General features: G+C 39.1%; 1 protein-coding gene across 2 annotated transcripts in view; it reads left to right on the plus strand.

Annotated features, from left to right (window-relative positions):
* The window catches only part of LOC127452297 (ras-associating and dilute domain-containing protein-like), an 86,844-nt gene that overhangs the window by 46,657 nt on the left and 16,857 nt on the right, over positions 1-23,330 (plus strand). For both annotated transcript variants that reach the window (XM_051717677.1, XM_051717678.1), the window contains exons 11-13: positions 9,052-9,196; positions 9,409-9,587; positions 9,849-10,236. In XM_051717677.1, coding sequence (XP_051573637.1) covers positions 9,052-9,196; positions 9,409-9,587; positions 9,849-10,236 — 712 coding nt within the window. The remainder of the gene's footprint in view (positions 1-9,051; positions 9,197-9,408; positions 9,588-9,848; positions 10,237-23,330) is intronic.

The following is a 23,330-nucleotide window of genomic DNA, read 5'->3' on the forward strand; positions in this document are numbered from 1 at the left end:
GTAAATATGAACGCGTGCGATACTCTTTTGGTACAGCCAACAGCTGGTGAATACAGCGACAATGCGCACAGACAAGGACTTATCTGCGTGTCGATAAAATCTGGACCACACAGTCTGCGCAGACAGTGCTGATGTCGGAATTTGCATCACATTGGTAGGATAGGAGGACGTAGAACAAATGTGCTGTGATCTTCCTGTTGTGTAATTTACAGTCACATCACATTTAAAACCAGTGAGAGAACTACTGGAATTATTACACACCAGTGACAGCATTATTATCATCACACCAGTGCGGTTTCACAGGACTAGTATGAAATGTTGAAGGATTATTATTTATTACTATATTAAAACGATGCCTAACAAAACAACAAATGTTGACAGAGTATAAGGACTCTGAAGAGCTGTCAGACTTTTGAGAGCTTACAGCAGGAAACTCTTGAGGGAAAACACAATGATAAATGTCCTTTGTCTGCCACCGTAGTACCGGGTTCTTGCCCACAAGTCACCATCCAATGCATCCTCGATATTTGGCATGATCAAGAACACATCCGGGTAATATTATGCATTCTCAGTACTTGCGTTCTTGAGTATTGGAATTGAACTTCGGCAGTGGATGATGACGTCAAACGAGTCCACGAGAACGTAAGAACACAAAAGAATGCACATTGAGAAACAGCTCCTGTCTACACCGGATATGAGCGGTGTCACGTCATGCTGCAACGGCTTGAAGCTGTCTAAACTGGACACATTGAAACGAACATTCTACACTATTTTTTTAGTTTTTTTTGTTGGCAGGAGTAGCCCCAGCACGTGCAGTGCAAAATGGACGTTTACTGTTGGTGTGGCACAACGCGACTTACGCGTCCAGTGTAGACAGCATCATTGATTATAATGGAAGTGATTTGCTTTGGTCCCACCATTGCGTCTGGTCTAGACAGTAGTGATGGGTCATTCAGGAACAATTTGTTCATTTTAAACTAATCTTGTATATGACTCGGACGAACGAGTAGTCTCAGAGAGTGATTCATTCATTTTGTCATGGCCACGCATGCACAAAATCCATGTTGGTGTTTTGTTCATTTGACACTGGACAGCCACATAGAATCTCTAAAAAAAACCGAAATGATTAGTTCACCTCACGAATGGGTCTTTTCGGATCTGAGTCTTTCAGGAAGCAGAAATAATTTCATACTGTCAACCTTCCTTAAATACAAGCGGTTAGTTAGGTTTTATTTTTGTCCTTGGCAGTTACACAAAGTGTTTCTGGTCTAAAAGTTTAGCATCTTTATTTCTTGCAATTTATAACTTTGTGAAAATTTCTAGAATGATGGTTCTATTCCATAACATTGAATCTGTGAATAAAGTGTTAGTTATAGCTTTAAAATGTATTTATATGATGGGGGAAATCACATTCATAAAGCAAGATGCCCAGTCCTAAACTGTTTATAATGGATTTACAACTTTTATCTTTTCTTCAAACAATATTATAGACTACAAAAGCTATTAGAAAACCCCATATTATTTACTTGACTATTGATTTTGGATAAACTGTCATTTATTTTTCCTTCATGTTGCATCCCCTTGTTGTATAATTAATGTCCTTCATCCTTATTGTGAACTGCAAACCCAAATCAAGTATGCCTTAAAGAGTTTCCCTTTGAATGTACTGATAGACATCTAAGACCATTTTACTTTCATTTTACACTTGGCAGACAATATCTTGTAAACACTTTAAATACATTAAAATACAGAGCATCTGGAAAGTATTCACAGCGCTTCACTTTTTCCACATTTTGTTATGTTACAGCCTTATTCCAAAATGGATTAAATTCATTATTTTCCTCAAAATTCTACAAACAATACCCCATAATGACAATGTGAAAGAAGTTTGTTTGAAATCTTTGCAAATTTATTAAAAATAAAAAACGAAAAAAAATCACATGTACATAAGTATTCACAGCCTTTGCTCAATACTTTGTTGAAGCACCTTTGGCACCAATTACAGCCTCAAGTCTTTGAGTATGATGCTACAAGCGTGGCACACCTATTTTTGGGCAGTTTCTCCCATTCTTCTTTGCAGGACCTCTCAAGCTCCATCAGGTTGGATGGGGAGCGTCGGTGCACAGCCATTTTCAGATCTCTCCAGAGATGTTCAATCGGATTCAAGTCTGGGCTCTGGCTGGGCCACTCAAGGACATTCACAGAGTTGTCCCGGAGCCACTCCTTTGTTATCTTGGCTGTGTGCTTAGGGTCGTTGTCCTGTTGGAAGATGAACCTTCGCCCCAGTCTGAGGTCCAGAGCACTCTGGAGCAGATTTTCATCAAGGATGACTCTGTACATTGCTGCATTCATTTTTCCCTCGATCCTGATTAGTCTCCCAGTTCCTGCTGCTGAAAAACATCCCCACAGCATAATGCTGCCGCCACCATACTTCACTGTAGGGATGCTATTGGCCAGGTGATGAGCGGTGCCTGGTTTCCTCCAGACATGACGCTTGCCATTCAGGCCAAAGAGTTCAATCTTTGTTTCTCATGGTCTGAGAGTCCTTCAGGTGCCTTTTGGCAAACTCCAGGCGGGCTGTCATGTGCCTTTTACTGAGGAGTGGCTTCCGTCTGGCCACTCTACCATACAGGCCTGATTGGTGGAGTGCTGCAGAGATGGTTGTTCTTCTGGAAGGTTCTCCTCTCTCCACAAAGAAATGCTGGAGCTCTGTCAGAGTGACCATCGGGTTCTTGGTCACCTCCCTAACTAAGGCCCTTCTTCCCCGATCGCTCAGTTTGGCCGGGCGGCCAGCTCTAGGAAGAGTCCTGGTGGTTCCAAACTTCTTCCATTTACGGATGATGGAGGCCACTGTGCTCATTGGGACCTTCAATGCTGCAGAAATGTTTCTGTACCCTTCCCCAGATCTGTGCCTCGATACAATCCTGTCTCGGAGGTCTACAGACAATTCCTTGGACTTCATGGCTTAGTTTGTGCTCTGACATGCACTGTTAACTGTGGGACCTTATATAGACAGGTGTGTGCCTTTCCAAATCATGTCCAATCAACTTAATTTACCACAGGTGGACTCCAATCAAGTTGTAGAAACATCTCAAGGATGATCAGTGGAAACAGGATGCACCTGAGCTCAATTTTGTGTGTCATGGCAAAGGCTGTGAATACTTATGAACATGTGATTTTTTTTTTTTTTTTTTTTTTTTTTAATAAATTTGCAAAGATTTCAAACAAACTTCTTTCATGTTGTCATTATGGGGTATTGTTTGTAGAATTTTGAGGAAAATAATGAATTTAATCCATTTTGGAATAAGGCTGTAACATAACAAAATGTGGAAAAAGTGAAGCGCTGTGAATACTTTCCGGATGCACTGTAACTAAAATTATTGTGACTAAATTTACCTGCCTGTTACATGTTTTATATTGTTAATAAGTGGTTAAGATTAGGTGTGGGGTGGGGTTAGGGGATCTAAAATATTGAAATGATAGTGTAATATAAATATATTAGTTTAGTTACAAGTATAATTAAACATATTGTGGTTATACACACACAATAAATTCGGACAGGATACTCCAAACTGAGGTGAGAACAGACGGTATTACAAGGACATTTTCATGATGCAGGCACAAAGTTGCAACGGTGACATCTTCATCACAAGACTGAACTGCAAATCCACTGAGAAACATCTTTTTTTCAGAAGAGGCACCTTATACCAGGCCCGGGTTTTGAAAGATGAGGAAAAAATGTTTGGCACGTTCGGTTGGAAAAAATTTGTTACTCATAAACATGTTCCTGATACGCATGAAAGAAAAAACAACACGCCTGTGTTTTGACTTCATTAGCAAAAATCACGACCCCTCCCAGACTCATACACACCACGCATACGTCATAGCTTTACAAGGCTTCTCTCAAACATGAAAGTGGCATTTCACTGTTTAAGGGTGAATCTCACAAACAAAAAACATGTCCAGGTCATTTTTCACCCCAAACCCCAAAGAAAAAAGTTAGAAATTGTACATTGCTTCGAGAAAAAGAAGCCTATTTTATTTTTCATTTTTTTTTGCATTGTGACATTATTTTCATGACAGCTAAGCATGTTCACCCCAAATTTGTATTACCATAACGGTTTCAGGTGTTTTACTTTTGAGTTTTGTTTTTTTTGCGATTCCCAATCCCATCTTGATTCAGATTAAAACAAATGGAAGGGAACCTGTGTAACTTAGCTGTAACATAAAGGATTTGCCTCATTGATTTATCATACCAGATTCAGCAGGAGTCTGTGGTGCTTTTGAGTTTATACAATGTTCATTCCCAGCCACTGTTTCCTAAATAATTGTGTGAGAAGAGACTTAATTACAGATTAGTCCTGAAGTTATTTTGTCTAGATGGAAGTGGCAGCGCTGTGGAAAACACTTCTCTCTGTCTTTTAACACTGACTACACTGATCAGCCACAACATTAAATCCACTGACAGGTGAAGTGAATAACATTGATTATCTCATTACAATGGCACCTGTTAAGGGGTGGGATATATTAGGCAGCAAGTGAACAGTCACTTCTTGAATTTCATGTGTTGGAAGCAGGAAAAATGGGCAAGCGTAAGGATCTGAGCGACTTTGACAAGGGCCAAATTGTGATGGCTAGACAACTGGGTCACAGCATTTCCAAACCAGCAGGTCTTGTGGGTGTTCCCGGTATGCAGTGGTTAGTACCTACCAAAAGTTGTCCAAGGAAGGACAACCAGTGAACTGGCAACAGGGTCATGGGCGCCCAAGGCTCACTGATGCACGTGGGGAGCGAAGGCTAGCCCGTCTGGTCTGATCCCACAGAAGAGCTACTGTAGCACAAATTGCTGAAAAACTTAATGCCATGATAGAAAGGTGTCAGAACACACAGTGCATCGCAGCTTGCTGTGTATGGGGCTGCGTAACAGCAGACTGGTCAGAGTGCCCATGCTGACCCCTGTCCAGGGCTGAAAGTGCCTACAATAGGCACATGAGCGTCAGAACTGGACCATGTAATGGAAGAAGGTAGCCTGGTCTGATGAATCACATTTTCTCTTTGATCATGTTGACGGACAGGTGCGAGTGCATCGTTTACCTGGGGAAGAGATGGCAGCAGGATGCACTATGGGAAGAAGGCAGGCCGGCAGAGGCAGTGTGATGCTTTGGGCAATGTTCTGCTGGGAAACCTTGGGTCCTGGCATTCATGTGGATGTTAATTTGACATGTACCACCTACCTAAAGATTGTTGCAGAAAACGTACACCCCTTCATGACAAGGGTATTCCCTGATGGCAGTGGTCTCTTTCAGCAGGATAATGTGCCCTGCCACACTGCAAAAATTGTTCAGGAATGGTTTGAGGAACATGACAAAGAGTTCAAGGTGTTGACTTGGCCTCCAAATTCCCCAGATCTCAATCCGATTGAGCATCTATGGGATGTGCTGGACCAATAAGTCCGAGCCATGGAGGCCCCACGTTGTAAGTTACGAGACTTGAAGGATCTGCTGCTAACGTCTTGGTGCCAGATACCACAGGACACCTTCAGAGGTCTTGTGGAGTCCATGCCTCAACGGGTCAGAGCTGTTTTGGTGGCACAAGGGGGACCTACACAATATTAGGCAGGTGGTTTTAATGTTGTAGCTGATCAGTGTACAGTATATACATAAAGTGTCAGTAAAGCAGAATGAGAAAATAAATGCAAAATGTGGGGTGACAAGCTGCCCTTTGTTTAAGTGTCTTTAAAGATGTTTTGTTTGTTCAGGAATAGAACGAGAGTATTTCTGTTCACCTCCACCAGTTTCCTTAATGTTTGAATGACAATGCAAAGCATGTGTTGTCAGAGAGATACAGTATGTGAGTTATGTTGACTGTGTATACCTACATAGATCTACTTATGTTTTTACCCTTTCACAACCCAGTTCCTTACAGATTTTTTTCTTCTATGGGTGAATGACAAATAAGGATTTCCAAGAGAAATCTCTTAAAAATCATGTTTATAGTGCATGTGCTAATGTAATGTAGCAGGAACGTAATCTTTTTATTATTTTTGTTTTTTTATAAGTAAAAAATAACAAATTTTTTTTATTGTTTTTTTGTTTTTTTCTGGTTTGTTTTGTTTAGCTAAATTTCCTTTTGTTTCTGTTGTGTTTTGGTTGTTGTGTTGTGGTCCGTGTACTTTTGTGTCCATTTCTTTTTCCTTTTTAAATCCAAAAATCAGTCAGTCAGCATACTTAATTTATTGGCTTATTTGTATAGGGTTAGTACAAAAAAAGATGCATTGTACATAGAGATTATAGCACATGGTAATTTGAATCTCAGGTCCCTAGATAGGATTTTTTTTTTTTTTTTAATTATAAACTATATAAATCAAGCAATATAAACTAATCGTATACACAAATTAATAAATAAATACTAAGGTTGCTCCTAACCCTGGTAACATATGCATTAAAGATTAGACCAAAAATTCATTGAGAATTAAAAATGAGTTCAGCTCTGGTTTCTTTTAAACCAGTGCTTAACCAATAGAGCCTAGTGATGTGGCTTGCGATCTCTTGCACATCGTCCATTAGAGGTAAAACATCGCAACAGCACCAATTATGTGCCCAGCAACAAGTTTGTACTACATATGACATGCACAGTTTACAGTGAGTGGTGGTTCGGGACAATATTTCATTAAAATTGAGATAAATTTACAGAGTGGTCCCAACTATAATTCTGGCTGATAGGATCAATGCAGTACAGAGGACGGAGCAGGTTGACTTATCAAATGAAAGGGGCGTTTCAGTGCGAATCAAACCGTAAACAACTTTTTTAAACAATGAATAAAATATAAAACAATTGCCCTTTCCCCCTTTCTCTTTATTCCTTTCTAAATAGAAAATGAAATAGTCAACAGAAAATGAGTTTTATCTGCTTATTCTATTCATCAGTGTTAAAACCAATAAAGAAGAAACCACATGTTTTGTTTGTAATTTTTGCATTTAAAAAGGAATGGACGCAAAAGTACACGAACCTGTCGTGTTGTGTTTTTTGTTTTGTTATTGTTTTGTGTTTTGTGTTGTGTTTTGTTTTGTGTTTCATTTAGTGTTTCGTTTTATGTTTCGTGTTTCATTTCATGTCACGTTCCATTTTGTTTTGTGTTCCATTTCGTGTTTTGTTTTGTGCTTCGTGTTTCGTGTTTTGTTTTGCTTTGTTTTGTTTTATTTTGCTTCACTTTGCTTTGTGTTTTGTTCTTCAAGTTTGTCTGCCTTTAATGAGACCAATTTATCTCTGGAAAGTTACACCAACTTAATATTTTTTACTTCAAGCCTCACAAATACAGTTGAAGTCAGAAGTTTACATACACTTCAGCCAAATACATTTAAACTCAGTTTTTCACAGTTCCTGACACATAATCGTAGAAAACATTCCCTGTTTTAGGTCAGTTAGGATCACTATTTTAAGAATGTGAAATGTCAGAATAATAGTAGAGAGAATTATTTCTTTCATCACATTCCCAGTGGGTCAGAAGTTTACATACACTTTGTTAGTATTTGAGAGCATTGCCTTTAATTTGTTTAACTTGGGTCAAACATTTTGGGTAGCCTTCCACAAGCTTCACACAATAAGTTGCTGGAATTTTGGCCCATTCCTCCAGACAGAACTGGTATAACTGAGTCAGGTTTGTAGTCCTCCTTGCTCGCACATGCTTTTATAGTTCGGTCCACAAATTTTGAGGTCAGGGCTTTGTGATGGCCACTCCAATACCTTGACTTTGTTGTCCTTAAGCCATTTTGCCACAACTTTGGAGGTATGCTCGGGGTCATTGTCTATTTGGAAGACCCATTTGCAACCGAGCTTTAACTTTCTGGCTGATGTCTTAAGATGTTGCTTCAGTATATCCATATCAGTTTGCTTCCTCATGATGCCATCTATTTTGTGAAGTGCACCAGTCCCTCATGCAGCAAAGCACCCCCACAACATGATGCTGCCACCCCCATGCTTCACGGTTGGTATGATGTTCTTCAGCTTGCAAGCCTCACCCTTTTTCCTCCAAACATAACAATGGTCATTATGGCCAAACAGTAAAATTTTTGCTTCATTAGACCAGAGGGCATTTCTACAAAAAGTAAGATCTTTGTGCCCATGTGCACTTGCAAACTGTAGTCTTGCTTTTTTATGGTGGTTTTGGAGCAGTGGTTTCTTCCTTGCTGAGCAGCCTTTCAGGTTATGTCGATATAGGACTCGTTTTACTGTGGATATAGATACCTGTCTACATGTTTCCTCCAGCATCTTCACAAGGTCCTTTACTGTTGTTCTGGGATTGATTTGCACTTTTCGCACCAAACTACATTCATCTCTAGGAGACAGAATGCATCTCCTTCCTGAGCGGTATGATGGCTGCGTGGTCCCATGGTGTTTATACTTGTGTACTATTGTTTGTACAGATGAACGTGGTACCTTCAGGAATTTGGAAATTGCTCCCAAGGATGAACCAGACTTGTGGAGGTCCATCATTTTTTTTTTTTCTGAGGTCTTGGCTGATTTCTTTTGATTTTCCCATGATGTCAAGCAAAGAGGCACTGAGTTTGTAGGTAGGCCTTAAAATACATCTACAGGTACACCTCCAATTCACTACACCTCCTATCAGAAGCTAATTGGCCAATTGACATCGTTTTCTGGAATTTTCCAAGCTGCTTAAAGGCACAGATAATTTAGTGTGTATAACTTCTGTGTATATAAAGTCAATTCAAAGTGAAACAATCTGTCTGTAAACAATTGTTGGAAAAATTACTCATGTCATGCACAAAGTAGATGTCCTCAATGACTCGCCAAAACTATAGTTTGCTAATATTTAATCTGTGGAGTGGTTAAAAAATTAGTTTTAATGACTTCAACCTAAGTGTATGTAAACTTCTGACTTCAACTGTATGATGAAAATTTATTTTAATTCAGATATTGAAAACATGCCCATCGTAGAAGTGGTTTAAATCATTGTTTTGAATTGCAGAAAATAGATGTATGTACTGAAATGAGTGTCAAATCAACCCTGTCCATCTGTGCATGTTTTTTCAGGCTTCATGGTCATCTCTGAGAGCTGAGTTTGTTCATCTTAACCCTGCGCAACTGCATCACATGTTAAGAGAATACAACATGGGCCGTTCATGTCCTGCCAGCTGGAACCCTTCTACAGAAGACACCAAGGCATCCCTCCAAACCTGTGAGCTCACATACACCCACACACACACACACACACTACATTATCCTTATTTATTTATTTATTTGAGATTCACTCTTATCTGTGCGTGATTTACTGTCAGGGAGTGGCTTAAATAAGAAATATCTCAAATTATATCCTGCATGCTTTTCGTTGAACTCAGTGATAAAAATTCTGGTTCCTGTGGCTGACAGCATAAATGTCTTGTGTATTAGCTCACATCCTGGAGAGTTTCGACAGCCATCCTCCTCTCATCCTGCCCAACAGCAGGTTTCATCTGGAGCTAGGCAGTCCCATCACAGAGCCAGGACTGTTCATGCCACTCCAGCGCCTGCAGGAGTTCATTCACTCCATCACAGACAGACAATCACCGTCTGATGCTCAGCACTCACAGGTAAACCCCTTTTACTGCTGTTAACTGCCCACACATGACACTGTGAATGCACTGACATGTATTGCAGTGGTTAGTTAATGGCTTTAGTTTTTGTGTTTTAAGTGAGGGTGGAAAGATATCGAAATTTTTTGCAATATTTAAGCTGATAATTACTTTTGTTATGGCTGATAACCGATATTTCCAGTATTATTAGAGTGAATGGCAAAAATTATGTTAAAAATATATATATTATATTGACTAAGACGTTTCTGTGTCATTCAGGGCTCATGCAGTGACTTGACTGAAGAGACACAGTCCATATCCACTTCTACAGACTCACCACCCAACTGCCACACCCCTCATGAAGCATCTGAACCAATCAGCACCCGGGATTTAGAGACAAACAAGCTGCAACATGTGTCTGTGACACCACCTCATTTTCGGGGGTCTCGCAGCAAGCTGAGCTCGTGTGAGGCCGTCCTGACCCAGAAACTCAAGTGCCTGGAGCTGCAAAACAGCCTGCCTGGGGACACTGACCTGGGTTACCACAAGAGCCTGGCCCTTGACCCTTCCTGCCTGCTCACACCCCCCAACACCCCGCAGAATCTCGAGCAAGCCGAGCTTGAAGCCAGCCTGCAGGAAGGGGAGACCACATACCAACACAGGAAAGGTAAGCATCACTTGACCCTGAAGTCTATGAAAGCAGACACTAAAACACATGTTGATCTCCTTCGCTCCTTTTCCAAAATTTCGTCCTTTAGCCATGCTTCTCAACCATGTTGTTTTTTTTTTGTTTTTTTTAAATATTATTTTCTATTTACATTCTCAATCTCCATAAATATTAGAAAATATTTATAAATTATACATTCATAAGTAATTCTTACTGGCCATGAAATTGTGTTTTTTTGCATTATTTCAAATGCAAAAAAATATATTCAAATGTCCTTATAACAGTGCTGGTCACTTTTGATAAGTCAGTCTCCGTTTGTATGTGAAACGGCACTTGACACAAAAACATTACGACACGTTGTGGTACTGTTCTTCATGTTGTCATTTTGGTGTCTTAATGCAAGCAATATTCCACATATGTGTCTCCAAATGGAGTTCTGGAGATAAACTTCTGACGATAAATTTTACACTGAGATTTGCTTTTAGAAAACACGTAACTCGCAACAGATGTTTTCTTTAATAGACAGTTTGAGGCCATGTCCACACTAATAAGTTTCCGTTTGAAAATGCATTAATTTCGCTACTTTTTGGCCTTCCATCCAAACTGAGACAGCGTTTTTGTCCAGCAAAAATTTCGCTTTTCGAAAACGCTCTCCCAACTGGATAAATTTGAAAACGCCGTCTTTGTATTGTAGTGTGGACAGGGAAAATGGAGATTTTCGAAAATTATGACGTATTTGTTGTCATGTGACGCATGTGATCCATTCAACCCACAACATTCAAGATGGCGGCCCATGTTGTAGCAGTGTTGTTGTGCTTGTTATTCACTTTGATAGCATTGTTAAAGATTAATGTTACTTTGTACAACCTTCACACTACATCCCTGTAAATGTGTTAGGAAGTTTACATGGAATTGCTGTCCGGCAACGGAACACGAGAACAATTGCGTTTCAGACCGTACATGTAAATGATGCAGAGCCACGCTTCTTACGTTTTTTTTTTTCTTCGTATGCCCAGTGAGGGGATTCAAGTGTTTTCAGACGTTTCAGTGTGGACGAGAAACTTTTGGAAAATGTTTGAAAATGGCAGTGTGGACTGAGAGTTTTACAATATATCCGGATTAATGTAGACGTAGTCTGAATATCTTTGAAGCGCTTGCGTCATTTATATTAGCGAGCATCATAAGTCAGTGATTACTTCCAATTCGACTTCTATTATGTTATGTTCTATTTTGTTACGGTCCATTCTAAAGTTATAAAGTCCCTTGTAACTTTATAAGATTTGTACATGTTTAATGAGAATAGCTCACAAACCCTTTAGCGAGGGTCCGATTGTCGTTCTTACAATATAACCAATATTGTTTAAATGTTAATGATCACTGGCTAGTTTTATTTAGTTTAAGGATTTAAGGAATTACTTAAACAATTAAGTAAAAAAAAATTTGGTGCTTGGTTAATTTTGGTCCCTGGTTGTGAATCTTGATTTGTGGATGGAAGCTAAGGTGCTTTCAGAAAAATCGGAAAAATGTGGCAACTTTATTCACGTTAATTTGAAGTGTCCACGATAACATAACCGCACATGTTAATTATCACGGTATACTGTATTACAGAATACCGTCACATGTCTAGGTGTGAGAGAGATTCAAACTGGATCTCTCGCACTGACACGTTGGGTTGCGTGTTTGCCGCTGTTTCAATAGCAATCCAATGCGATATTGTGATTTGTGAACAAATCGTGTGAAATGATTTTTATGATCCTTGTTTTATGAATTGGTCAAAAGGACTCACAAATAAGTCCCAAACTCATCTGTCTAAAATACCAAAAATTACTGAATCAGTTGCAGCGATTACTGAATAAACATCTGTCATTACTTTCAGTCATATTCGACTCAGAATAAATGAAGAACCATTACTGTGTCATGTTGTATTTAAGGTTCATGAGACATAAATTTGTTTAATTGTGAACTGCTGGTCATATGACGGTATTATATGAAAAATATTTTGTGGAATAAATGCTACTTAAAAGAAAACTCGAAAAACAGTATAATACCAACAAAAAAAAAATTTTGTTTAGAAGATATTTATACAAAATATAAGAGATATATAATATAATTAGAATTAATTATTCAGTGCCTCCTAAAAAGTACTAAAATAATTGTTAATGGGCTTGGTTACGAACCGGAATTGTGAAGTGGAATTGGAATCAAAACATTGTCATTTATTTCCTTAAAGGAACTATTTCCATTTAGTTCACACAAAAATGGAAATTCAGTCATCAGAATTTCAGAATGGGTTGACCCATTGGCTGATTTGAATACAATGGCAGTCAAAAGTGACTCCCATAATAGTGCTTCATATTTCAAGTCCTCTAAAGACATGATTTTGGTGAGAAACAACCCAAAATGTTGACTTGCGCCATGGCTCTCCTTTGTGTGAGTGCATGAGAGAAGCTCATTCACAATGACTCACAATGCAAACAATGCAAGTTCTCCTGTGAATACACAGGTTCATTTTAACGTTTTACAGTGAATCACTATCAACTGCCATTGTATTGTAATCGATGAATGGGTCATCCTTAAAAATTCTCCTTCCGTTTTCCACAAAAGAAAGCAAGTCATACAGGGTTCAAACATGAGGGTGAGTAAATGATGAAAAATTTTCACTTTCGGGTGAAATATTCTTTAAAGATTCCCATCCCTGCTGTTATTTGTTTTTGATCTGAACTCTGAGAACCATCTTGGACATTTTTGCCCTGTGGGGTGTTTTCATGTTCAAATGCTGTGTTGTTTTTGGAGGTAAATTAGGGTGGAGGTGTTGATGTGAAGTTGAGTTTGTGTGCTCTGGCTGCAACAGTTGAAGAAGATGTGGGCACAAGGAGAGAAACACCATTATCTCACCACGAAAACAGCTCTCCCACATATAACATGAGGTTATGTTCAGGCGAAGTCACTGTGTGTTAGTGTTCTAGAGTGACCCCTTCATAATTAGGTTGGGAATGCAATTTAAAAAATACTGGAATGATGTTTGATTCTGTTTAAGATTCTTGAACACCTCATCTTCCTATCGATGTGAGAGAAAATGTAGGGCTGTTGATTGGATTGGATAGTGGGCGTTACGTATCATAGCAGAATAGAGCACAACAGTGCCCACCCACTTGTTCAGCTGTCTTGTTTTCCCTTTCAATTTTTCCATTGGGATTACATCAAATGTACATTTTTTTAAAATTGAATTTATATATTAAAAGAGTTGTAAGCCATGAACCAAACCATCCAGCTCCGAGGTGAATCACAAAATTACAAACTTTGATTTGAAGAAAAAAAGTGTTTGAAAATCGGCCCAAAAAACAAACAAAGGTACAAGACTGTGTGTACTTAACGTCTTTCATGAGAAAGTAAACTACAATCCCGTGAAGCATTGTTAATTACATAATCAAATTAAAACGTGGAAAAATATAAAACTATTGATTTATAGTTGTTGATTATAAGTTTAAAAACAAAGTTTTTAAATTGTATTGCAAAATATTCAGATATATACAAATATATAAATAGTTTAAGAGTGTAGGGAAAGCTACTTGATTGTGTCATGGAAGTGGGCAGTCGCTGCAGAGCTCTTTTGACTGGCTTTGTTTTCAGCGATTCTCTGATTGGTGGATTTTACCCAGGATCATGGGAAGTGTAGTCCTTCATCAAAAATTCCTCTGTTAAACACAATTTTTTTAAAATGAAGTTGAAATATCATGGACTGATGGCTTCAACAAAAGCATATACCATTGATTAAATACCATTGAGCTCACGGTAGATCTGTCTTAAAATGTTTATAAGTTGAATGTACATTATCCTACTTGATACATGTCCATGGCTTACCAAATACATAAATAAATAGACATGAATACTAATTTGAGTTAAAACAAAAATGTTATATGAGAAGTAAGTGCAGAGTGATAGAACAGACATGAAACTAGCACAGCTTTGTAGGAGATTGGCTACCAGTCAATTAAACAGTTTAGAAGTCATTAGTATATTACAAAAAATTTTGACAGAATGCCACATTGACCAATAACAATCACATTTCCAGAGGAAAGCTAACAAAGACACTGAAGTTGCTTGATGCAATTAATGTTAAAAAGTGATTGATGTCAAGTTAACCAGTGTATGTTTGTGAACCTTAGCCTAAACTCTCAAAGCCAAGTAAATCGTAGAACTTCTGAAGTGCTTTAGCACCTTTTGCAGAGACGTTTGCAGGAATCTGGTAAAGACTTGCTGTCTCACTAATGGTGAGAAATGACTTCCTTGAAGGTGTCGTAAAACAGGTCATAAATGTTTACAGCATGAGAATTCAATCCAGTCAGATGTTTCGTGAACTAAAGCAGCATGCAAATACTTGCAAAAAGTAAGAATATTATTGCACTGGATGATTGCAATGTCCATATGGTATTTACAATAACTCCAAGTTTCTCAAAAAATATGTGTTAGATCACAATGGGGACAGAGTCAGACATCAGACTTCAAAAGCTTAGTTTCTAAATTACAAAAGTACCAAGAGTTTCACTTGGTGCCATTGTCAACTTAAAAAAAGGAGAAATAGAAACAAATGTTGAAATGATCAAGGGGAACCCCCTCTATCCACCCAAAAAATATGGCCTTTTATATTGTATATATACACAAGAGTTTATTTTGAATATGTGCTCTACGTGTGGATATTCTTTATGCATCCTATTCCCTATAGTCTCCCATCACCTCTTTCTAAAGTATGGATTTTCTTCATTAAAGTAACTCTGCTTTGACCACAGTGGTTTTGGCCACTAATACATTCAGACTTTTTGGTATTGGCCCAAATCCTATAATCTGGTTCAGGAATTACAAAGAGCTGGTGATGTCAGGAGAAAAAGAGTAGAGGATAAAGCATCATGGGAATTTACAGTTGGCTTGCTGGGTGGAATCTTAATTGGGGCAGGCATGGTTCAGGACGCTGGTCGAGGAGGGCATGGAGCGAGCCATGAGACGGGGCCCTGCCCACAAGTTGTGACATCATCTACGAGTGTTTTATTGTGGGTGAAATGGTATCACTGAAGGACATAGGCTTTGATGTTGTTTTAGGCTAATTAGCCCTTGTTGGAAACTTGCAGAGAAGAGCAGGAGACTTGGATAAAGCAACAGCAGAAGTCTTTATTGCAGAAGAATGGAAACATCAGTCTACACACTGGAATGTGTTGTTTTGAGAAGCAGTCATCAAGTCTAAACTCAGGGATGTTGCGGTTTTATAGACATTTAGGGGCAGTCCTTCCAAGTGGAGACAAAGCGCTTAGGTGATGACCTTAAACAAAGCATGCAGAGGAAGTAAGCAGTCACAGGACCACAATCCCTAATTCAATCAACTGTATGCAGACTTTATTATCAGTAATTAGGTTTTCTTTTCACTAGTAAAATTGTTAATTCCTAAAGAAATTATGCCATTACTTGTGGAAATACCCATTCTTGATATAAAAATTATGCCATTACTCGCAGAAATACACAATCTTGAAATAAAAAAATGGAATTTCAACAAGTAAAAATGTTTTCTAGTAAAATTTAACACTGAACTGTCATTCACTCCTGTTTAGAAAGCAATTACAGATATCGATTAATTCATTTCTTACTAGTAGAAATTCTTATTTAAGATATCAGCTATGTACTTCTTACTAGTACAAATTATCCTTTTTGATATCAATAATTACATTTTGCTTGTTCAGATATTCATTCCTGATATCAACAATTGAATTACAACTAGTAAAAATGCAAAAATGTTATATCTGTAAATGTATTTCAACATGCTGAATTTTAGTATTTCAGATATCTAGAAATGGATTTCATTTATCAATGAATTGAAGTGTAATAAAGATACCTAAAAGGAAGAGCTGTCAGAATTAACGCGTTAACACATGCGATTAATTACTAAATTTAACCCGTTAATTTTTCTTAATCGCGATAAACGCATTTACTGTTAATACAGTTAATACAGAACCTTTGTAATGTGTCCGCCTGGAGTCATTACGCATCTGACGCACACACAACAGTGCCAGAGCCCTTCTACCAAGTTGAGCCTACGAGCTTAGCATAAAGTAGCATAATGCAGCACCCATAGACATGCTAGTTGCCTGTTACACTCTCTCCTATGATAGAGCTGCCGAGGATGTTATCACACTACATAAAAGAATCTCTGACAGCGCTTCCCTGTCAGTGATAAAATGATGGAGAAAGGAGCTCTTAACACTATTTGATGTACAAAACAAGCCCAGATGAAACTTGATAGAAATCAAGTATTTTCAACCTATGTAAGGTGCATTTTAATTACCACAGAAGCACACCAAATCTTAACTATCACAAAAACGCAGAACGAGATGTTTTTGTTTGCAAGCGCTTTTCATGGTGAGTTCAAAGCGGCGCATGATGCTGGTGTAGCCGCTTTGACGCGAATCATAAAAGCAGCTACACGATTGCTGTAACAATGCAGATAGCCACAGTCTACTGGCAGATTAATATTATGGCGGATGACAGTTTAAGGCAGGGGTCGGCAACCTATGGCACGTGTGCCAGCACTGACACGCAGAGGGGTAATCACTGGTACGTCTGCAACGGCGAAAGAGGAGTAGACTATTTTATTGACATGAAATGCCGCACCTGCATTCCAATCCACATCTTGATGTAACTCTTCCTCATGATCACGCAGCTTGTTTTCATCAGCTGAATGGGAGACTAAACAAAAAGTTAAAATGTGACGAGACTGCAGTATACCCAACAGACTCATGCAGTGAGTGCAAGCCGTTTGCGCGTCACGATCTGTTCACGCTTCACTTTCGTGCAAATTTGTGACATTAACTGTGTTAACTCAATTTGTGCAAAAGGACAGGGTTTCTTTCATTAAAGCACTTTCACAAGATGCTCTGTAAAAATTACCTTGCAGGATCATGATTATGTCATAATCTTTATGTTTTGGAGACATTTTTTACTCAAACTGTTATACTTATAATATAATTGTAATGAAAAATAAACGATTAAATTAGAAAAATGCAAAATTTTCACAAGTGGACTCGGGGGGGGGGGGGGGGGGGCACTTTGGCCATTGTCCAGGAAAATAAAAAATGGCACTCCATGTCAAAAATGTTGCTGACCCCTCGTTTAAGGGATTTAATACCCATTGCAATGAATATGCAACATATGTGGGGACTAGTTTCAATTAGTCAAACTCCCACAAACTCCTTTTAGTGCATCTTTATACTGTGGAAGGCTTTGTTTGGAAAATGTTAATTAAGCATTTTATTGCTACATATTTGTGACAAGGAGGAGGGTGGGGCCGGGCCGTGACTGTGCACACCCGGCCCCCATTCGGGCTAATCAGCCAAGGAGAGGGATAAAGGCAGCCGGATGAGGCAGTTCGAGAGAGAGAGAGCCACACACAGCTGCCGTGTGTGAGTTTATGTTTGTGGCTTTTGTTTAAGTTTTCATTAAAATATTACTTTGATGCTTCGTCCGGTTCCCACCTCCTCCTTTCCCATTTTAACCTCCATTACATTGGTAAACCCGGGAAGGTGGAGGGATGCGCTGTCGTGGAGTCCTCGCCACTGCTGTCCGCCCAAAGGAGCAGCCGTTTGCCGGGGGACGGACTAGTCGGTGCTGGACGCGGAGGAATGGCCGCCATCCGCGAGGGGTGGAGGGGCTCTCTGCCGGTCGCCTGGAGCGGTGGTGCCGCTGCCAGGGGCGGAGGGGTTCTCTACAGGCTGCCAGAACGCGGAGGGGCGTTCCATCCGCCAGGGGTCGGACAGGACTCGCTGCTGTCTGCCCGGGGAGGAGCGGCTGTCATCCGCCAGAGGGTGGAGGAGTGGTCGAGGACCAGGCGACTGTGTGTCTGGGAACCGGCGAGCAATTTTTTTCTCTCTCTCCTCTCTCTCTCTCATTGTCGCTCTGCCTCGCTCTTTCCCTCTCCCCTTTTCCCTCCCCTTGTCTCCCTTCCAGGTCATGAGGAAGGTGGGGAGAGGCTGCTGGCAGGTGGGGACAGAAGAGCAGCCACCCTGGAAAGGGGGTGGGGGGGTGTACGTCATGCCGTCATGAGTGTGACGAAGAGGAGGGTGGGGCCGGGCCGTGACTATGCACGCCTGGCCCCCAATCGGGCTAATCAGCTAAGGAAGGGAATAAAGGCAGCCGGATGCGACAGTTCAAGAAAGAGAGAGCCACACGCAGCTGCCTTGTGTGTGTTTTTGTTTGTGTCTTTTGTTTAAGCTTTCATTAAAATATTAATTTGATGCTTCATCCTCCTTTCCCATTTTAACCCCCATTACAATATTGTTTTGTTTCCTTTCCTAAGATGGAAATAAATACATTTTTACAAGAAAAGAAGTATATATAGTGTCAAATTTCTCACGGTTAACTACAAAACATTATGCGATTAATCGTGATTAAAAATTATAATCGACTGACAGCACTACTAAAAAGCTTTCTTACTAGTTACAATAACATGAAAGATGAAAACCAAATTACCAATATCAAAAATTTTGCTCAATCAGCAGTTACAGAAGTGCCCGTCTGGTACCAACAATCATCCATGCAATTATCTAATCAGCCAATCGTGTAGCAGCAGTGCATAAAATCATGCAGATACGGGTCAGGAGCTTCAGTTAATGTTCACATCAACTATCAGAATGGGGAAAAATTTGATCTCAATTATTTGGACCGTGACATGATTGTTGGTGCCAGATGGGCTGGTTTGAGTATTTCTGTAACTGCAGATCTCCCGGGATTTTCACACATGACAGTCTCTAGAATTTACTCAGAATGGTGCCAAAAACAACAAAAATCCAGCAGTTCTGTGGATGGAAACGCCTTGTTGATGAGAGAGGTCAACAGAGAATGGCCAGACAGGTTCGAATTGACAGTCTATTGTAAATCAGACAACCGCTCTGTACAATTGTGGTGAGAAGAATAGCATCTCAGAATGATATTCTTTGATGCGGGTTGGCACTGTTTTGGCGGAACAAGTGGACCTACACAATATTAGGGAGGTGGTTTTAATGTTGTGGCTGAAAATTCAGCTGTATATTTGGTAATAGGGGCTGATCACATTTATGTGGCTATTATGGTTCACGGTCATAGCGCCACCAACTGGCAGCAGGAAGTATGACACTTTTATCAGACTTTAAAATAGCCCTCATGTTTACATGAATTGCTTAAAACTTCTTTAGAATAATGTCAAGACACTGCTGATGTAAATTTGTAAAGGGATTTTTGATATCTTAAATACTGTTGCCATGGCAATGCATTAATTGTTATTCCTTTCTTCCTATATTTGGGTGATTTTGAGGCACTTGGCATGCTTAAAATTTAATGAAATTCTGCACACACATCAGAGTCATTGGCCATTAATTCTGGGCAAAAGTTCTCACACAGGCGTGTTGGGGGGGCTCTGTAGTACCCCCTTTAAAATGGGTGTGTAAGGAGACCTCTGAAGCACCCCCATTTTCACCTACACTCACCAAAATTGGGACATATATACTTCTCATCAAGCCGGACAACTTTCATAATTATAGTCATTAGGTCCACCCAAAAGGAAGTCTTAAATGGATTTTTTGAATATTGCAGTCTCTGAACTTTTAAATACTCCTCCTAGGTGATTCATGAGACTGTCACCACATTTAGACAGCATTATGCCAAGACATTGAAGATGCTATATTGCGAACAGATTTTGATATATCGAACGGTGTTCCCATGGTAAGACATTAAATTAATGGCGAAAAATGGGAAACAGGAAGTGTCTCATATCTTTTGTGTGCAATGTGTGATTTAGATCAAAATTAAGATGTATCTTTATTCTTGGGGCTAATCACATGGATTTGACTATTTTGGGTCACGGTCATAGCACCACCACCTGGCAGCAGGAAGTGTAACTCTTACAACAGACTTTAAAATAGTCCTCTTATATTTACCCAAATTGGTTCAACATTTTTTAGAATAATTTCAAATGCATGTGTCCATCTTGCATTGTTTTCCAAAAGCCACCGGGTGGAAATGGACCAGTTGTGCTTTTATTTTTAAGTATTTTACTACTTGAAATTCCATTTGGAAATCAAGAATGGGAATTCCCGCAAGTCATGATGAAATTTTTTATATCAAGAAATACAAATTTTACTAGTGCAAATTAAATTACTGATATCAAAAATTAGCATTTTTATAGTTATAGGTCAATTGTTGATATCAGGAATGGATATTTGTGCTAATAACAATGTAATTGTATGATATAAACATTTTTGAAATTTCAACTAATATGAATTTAATTATAGATATCTGTAATTGTGTTTTGAACAGGAGTGAAGGTTATATAATTTTGAAATTCTACTAGTGAAAATGCAGTTGGATATTTGCACTAGAAACAATGTAATTTTATTTCATTTTTACTAATAAGTACATATCTGATATATGTATTTGAAATTAAAATTTTAACTAGTGCAAACAAAATTACTGATATCAAAACATAGCATTTTCATTGGTGGTAATTCCGTTGCTGATATCAAGAATTAGCATTTTAACCAGTGAATGTTGAATTATAGATATCTATAATTCATGTCCTGCACATGATTAAATATCAGTCCAGCTTGCCATTAACTGAAACATTAGCTGGTTATAGGAAACATTAGCTGATTATAGGAAAGACAAAAAGTGACCCTTAAATTTGGATTCCCATAGCCCACCTTTCAAGAGTTCTAATAATGCTCACATAATGCAAATGTAAACTTTAGAAACATTTCTATGGCATATGTTAACAAAAGACCAGTATTCAAATCTTGTAGCATGGAAGAGTTACAGGCATTTTCACTTACAGTATTATGTATAATACTCATCAATAAAATGTAAAAGGATCAACATGTAATAGTTCCTTTTTACCACCATACCAAAAATTCATCTTTCGAAAACAGGGTGGTATCTTGGCGTTTGAAATGCATAATGACACGGAACATAATGTAGCATAAAAGTGGAAAAAACAGTAACAAGGTGACTAAAACTGCTATGTCCTCAATCCATAACCCTGACTTGCCAAAGATGTTTCTGAACCATGAGGAGTTTTCCATAGTAATATTATTCAACTCCATTGTCAAATTCCAAAAATCCTTTCGTATTCTATGTCATCAGCTGTATCAGTTGTGCAGTATTCAACACCAATAACAGTACATGTTTCTCCTTGTATTGCGAGAACATAATCCAGTAGCACTCTGTTCTGCAGTATCTCGAATTTGTGCTAGTCAAGAGCATTGGAGATGTTGCCAACGGCAAGGGCTGTATCATTAGCTAGCTAATGCACTGCGTTAGATGAACTTCGCACTTGATCTAGAGCCTGCATAACACCATAACTTGGAATTAGTGCGCAAGAGTTTTTGACCACCAGGCTTTAGCACAAGTGAGGCCTGGATGAAGTCATCCTCCCGGCTAATAGGGTCTTGACTATTATTTGTGGCTACTTCTGGAATTGGGATTGGTAAATTTTCTCTTATGGCTGGTAAAGCATGCACTAAGGCTATGTTCAGACTGCAGGCAAATCAGATTTTTTCTCAAATCAGATCTATTCAGGCAGACTGTCTGCACTATTAATTGCAAGTGATCAAATCAGATTTGCACGTTCAGACATAACCAACCTATCTGCATGGGTTGCTTTGTTAATGACGTAGGCATACCCACGTGATGATGCTTTCAAAACAGGTGCGGGAAAAATGGAGGTGCATCAACTCGCTCTCCAAATAAGTGCCCTGTCCAATCGCGGTGCAGAACTCCTCTGTCGTACAAGAAAAACTCAGTGACGGAGGAGACTGGTAAATATTGTGATGTTCCGTGCTGCAGTCACGGCTGGCTTATGAATACTTCCGGCATTTCCGGCACCGATTTTTGACGTCATCATTGTGTGTCGCGTTAAGAGTGACGCAAAAGACCATTTTAAATCCAATTTGAGCAGCCAGTGCGTCCGGACTACGACGCATCTGTGGGGGGTGGCAATCCTGTTAAAATCAGTTCCTCATGTTGTTGCAATTGCTGCTGGTAATGGAATAATCATCTCATACAAAAAGCCATGAGCAGCAAAATGGGTAATTTTGTTCGATGAGATTCCACACACCAGCGAAATGTCCTTGGTAAAAATAAATCAGTGATAATGATTTTACTTGCAGATGTCAAGTCACAGGACTCTGAACCTGGGGTACAACATTGTGTAGTTGAAGGGACTGTAGTTGGACATGTCCTGGTGTTAATATGCAATAAAGCACGTGTCGCAATCAGAAATAGGGTGCGCTACCCATGGAATTTCTGCGCCTACAGAATGTGGATGTGGCATGCAAACATCTTTTCCTGCAAACAGGGCATTTCTCGAAATATTCATTAAAGTAATGAATATGTTGTCTTTGTAGTCAAAAGCCTCTGTGATGATTAGAATAGTCACTACTAGAGTAATCAGATTACGCATTGTGAAATGTAGCCATTGTGTTGATGTCCAGATTTTAGGCGTCAAGCAAGAGTAGCCATTAAGTCTTGTGTTCTGTGAATTCTTGACTGCCAGCACAAAGGGATTGTTCCAAAGATGGGTCCTTTTCTGTCCTTTGTGATGGTCTTCCACTGATGCTTTATGTCCTGGTGATAGTTGTAGTTATGAGTTTGGCGCTGTCCTGCAATATATCTGTAACACAAAGATTTTAGATTTAGGTTCCTTGTGATTGGATAGTTTCTTATAGGAATGCACAAATACAACATTTGTGTGTCAATAACGATATCCAGTTATTTAGAACAACAACTGCTGATACCAATAGTTTGGTGGATCTGCTTTCTATGCTACTAAATCACTGATAATTAATTACACAACTTTGGGGAAAAAAAAAAATTTATTGTCTCTATGTCCCCGTTTATATGCACTTTAAGGTGCTGTAAGTGATTTTTTTCATGAAAAAGAATGCAAACAATTTCCCTACTCCCTGAAAGAAATTAATGAAATAAGTGTCATGAGATATCTCACCTGACTCTGTGACAACTCTAGACTTTAAAATAGCAAACAAAAATGTGTCCGCGGTCTCTGACACTTTCTGCCTGTCAATCAT

Source organism: Myxocyprinus asiaticus, chromosome 14 (assembly GCF_019703515.2).
Source record: "Myxocyprinus asiaticus isolate MX2 ecotype Aquarium Trade chromosome 14, UBuf_Myxa_2, whole genome shotgun sequence".
NCBI lineage: Eukaryota > Metazoa > Chordata > Actinopteri > Cypriniformes > Catostomidae > Myxocyprinus > Myxocyprinus asiaticus.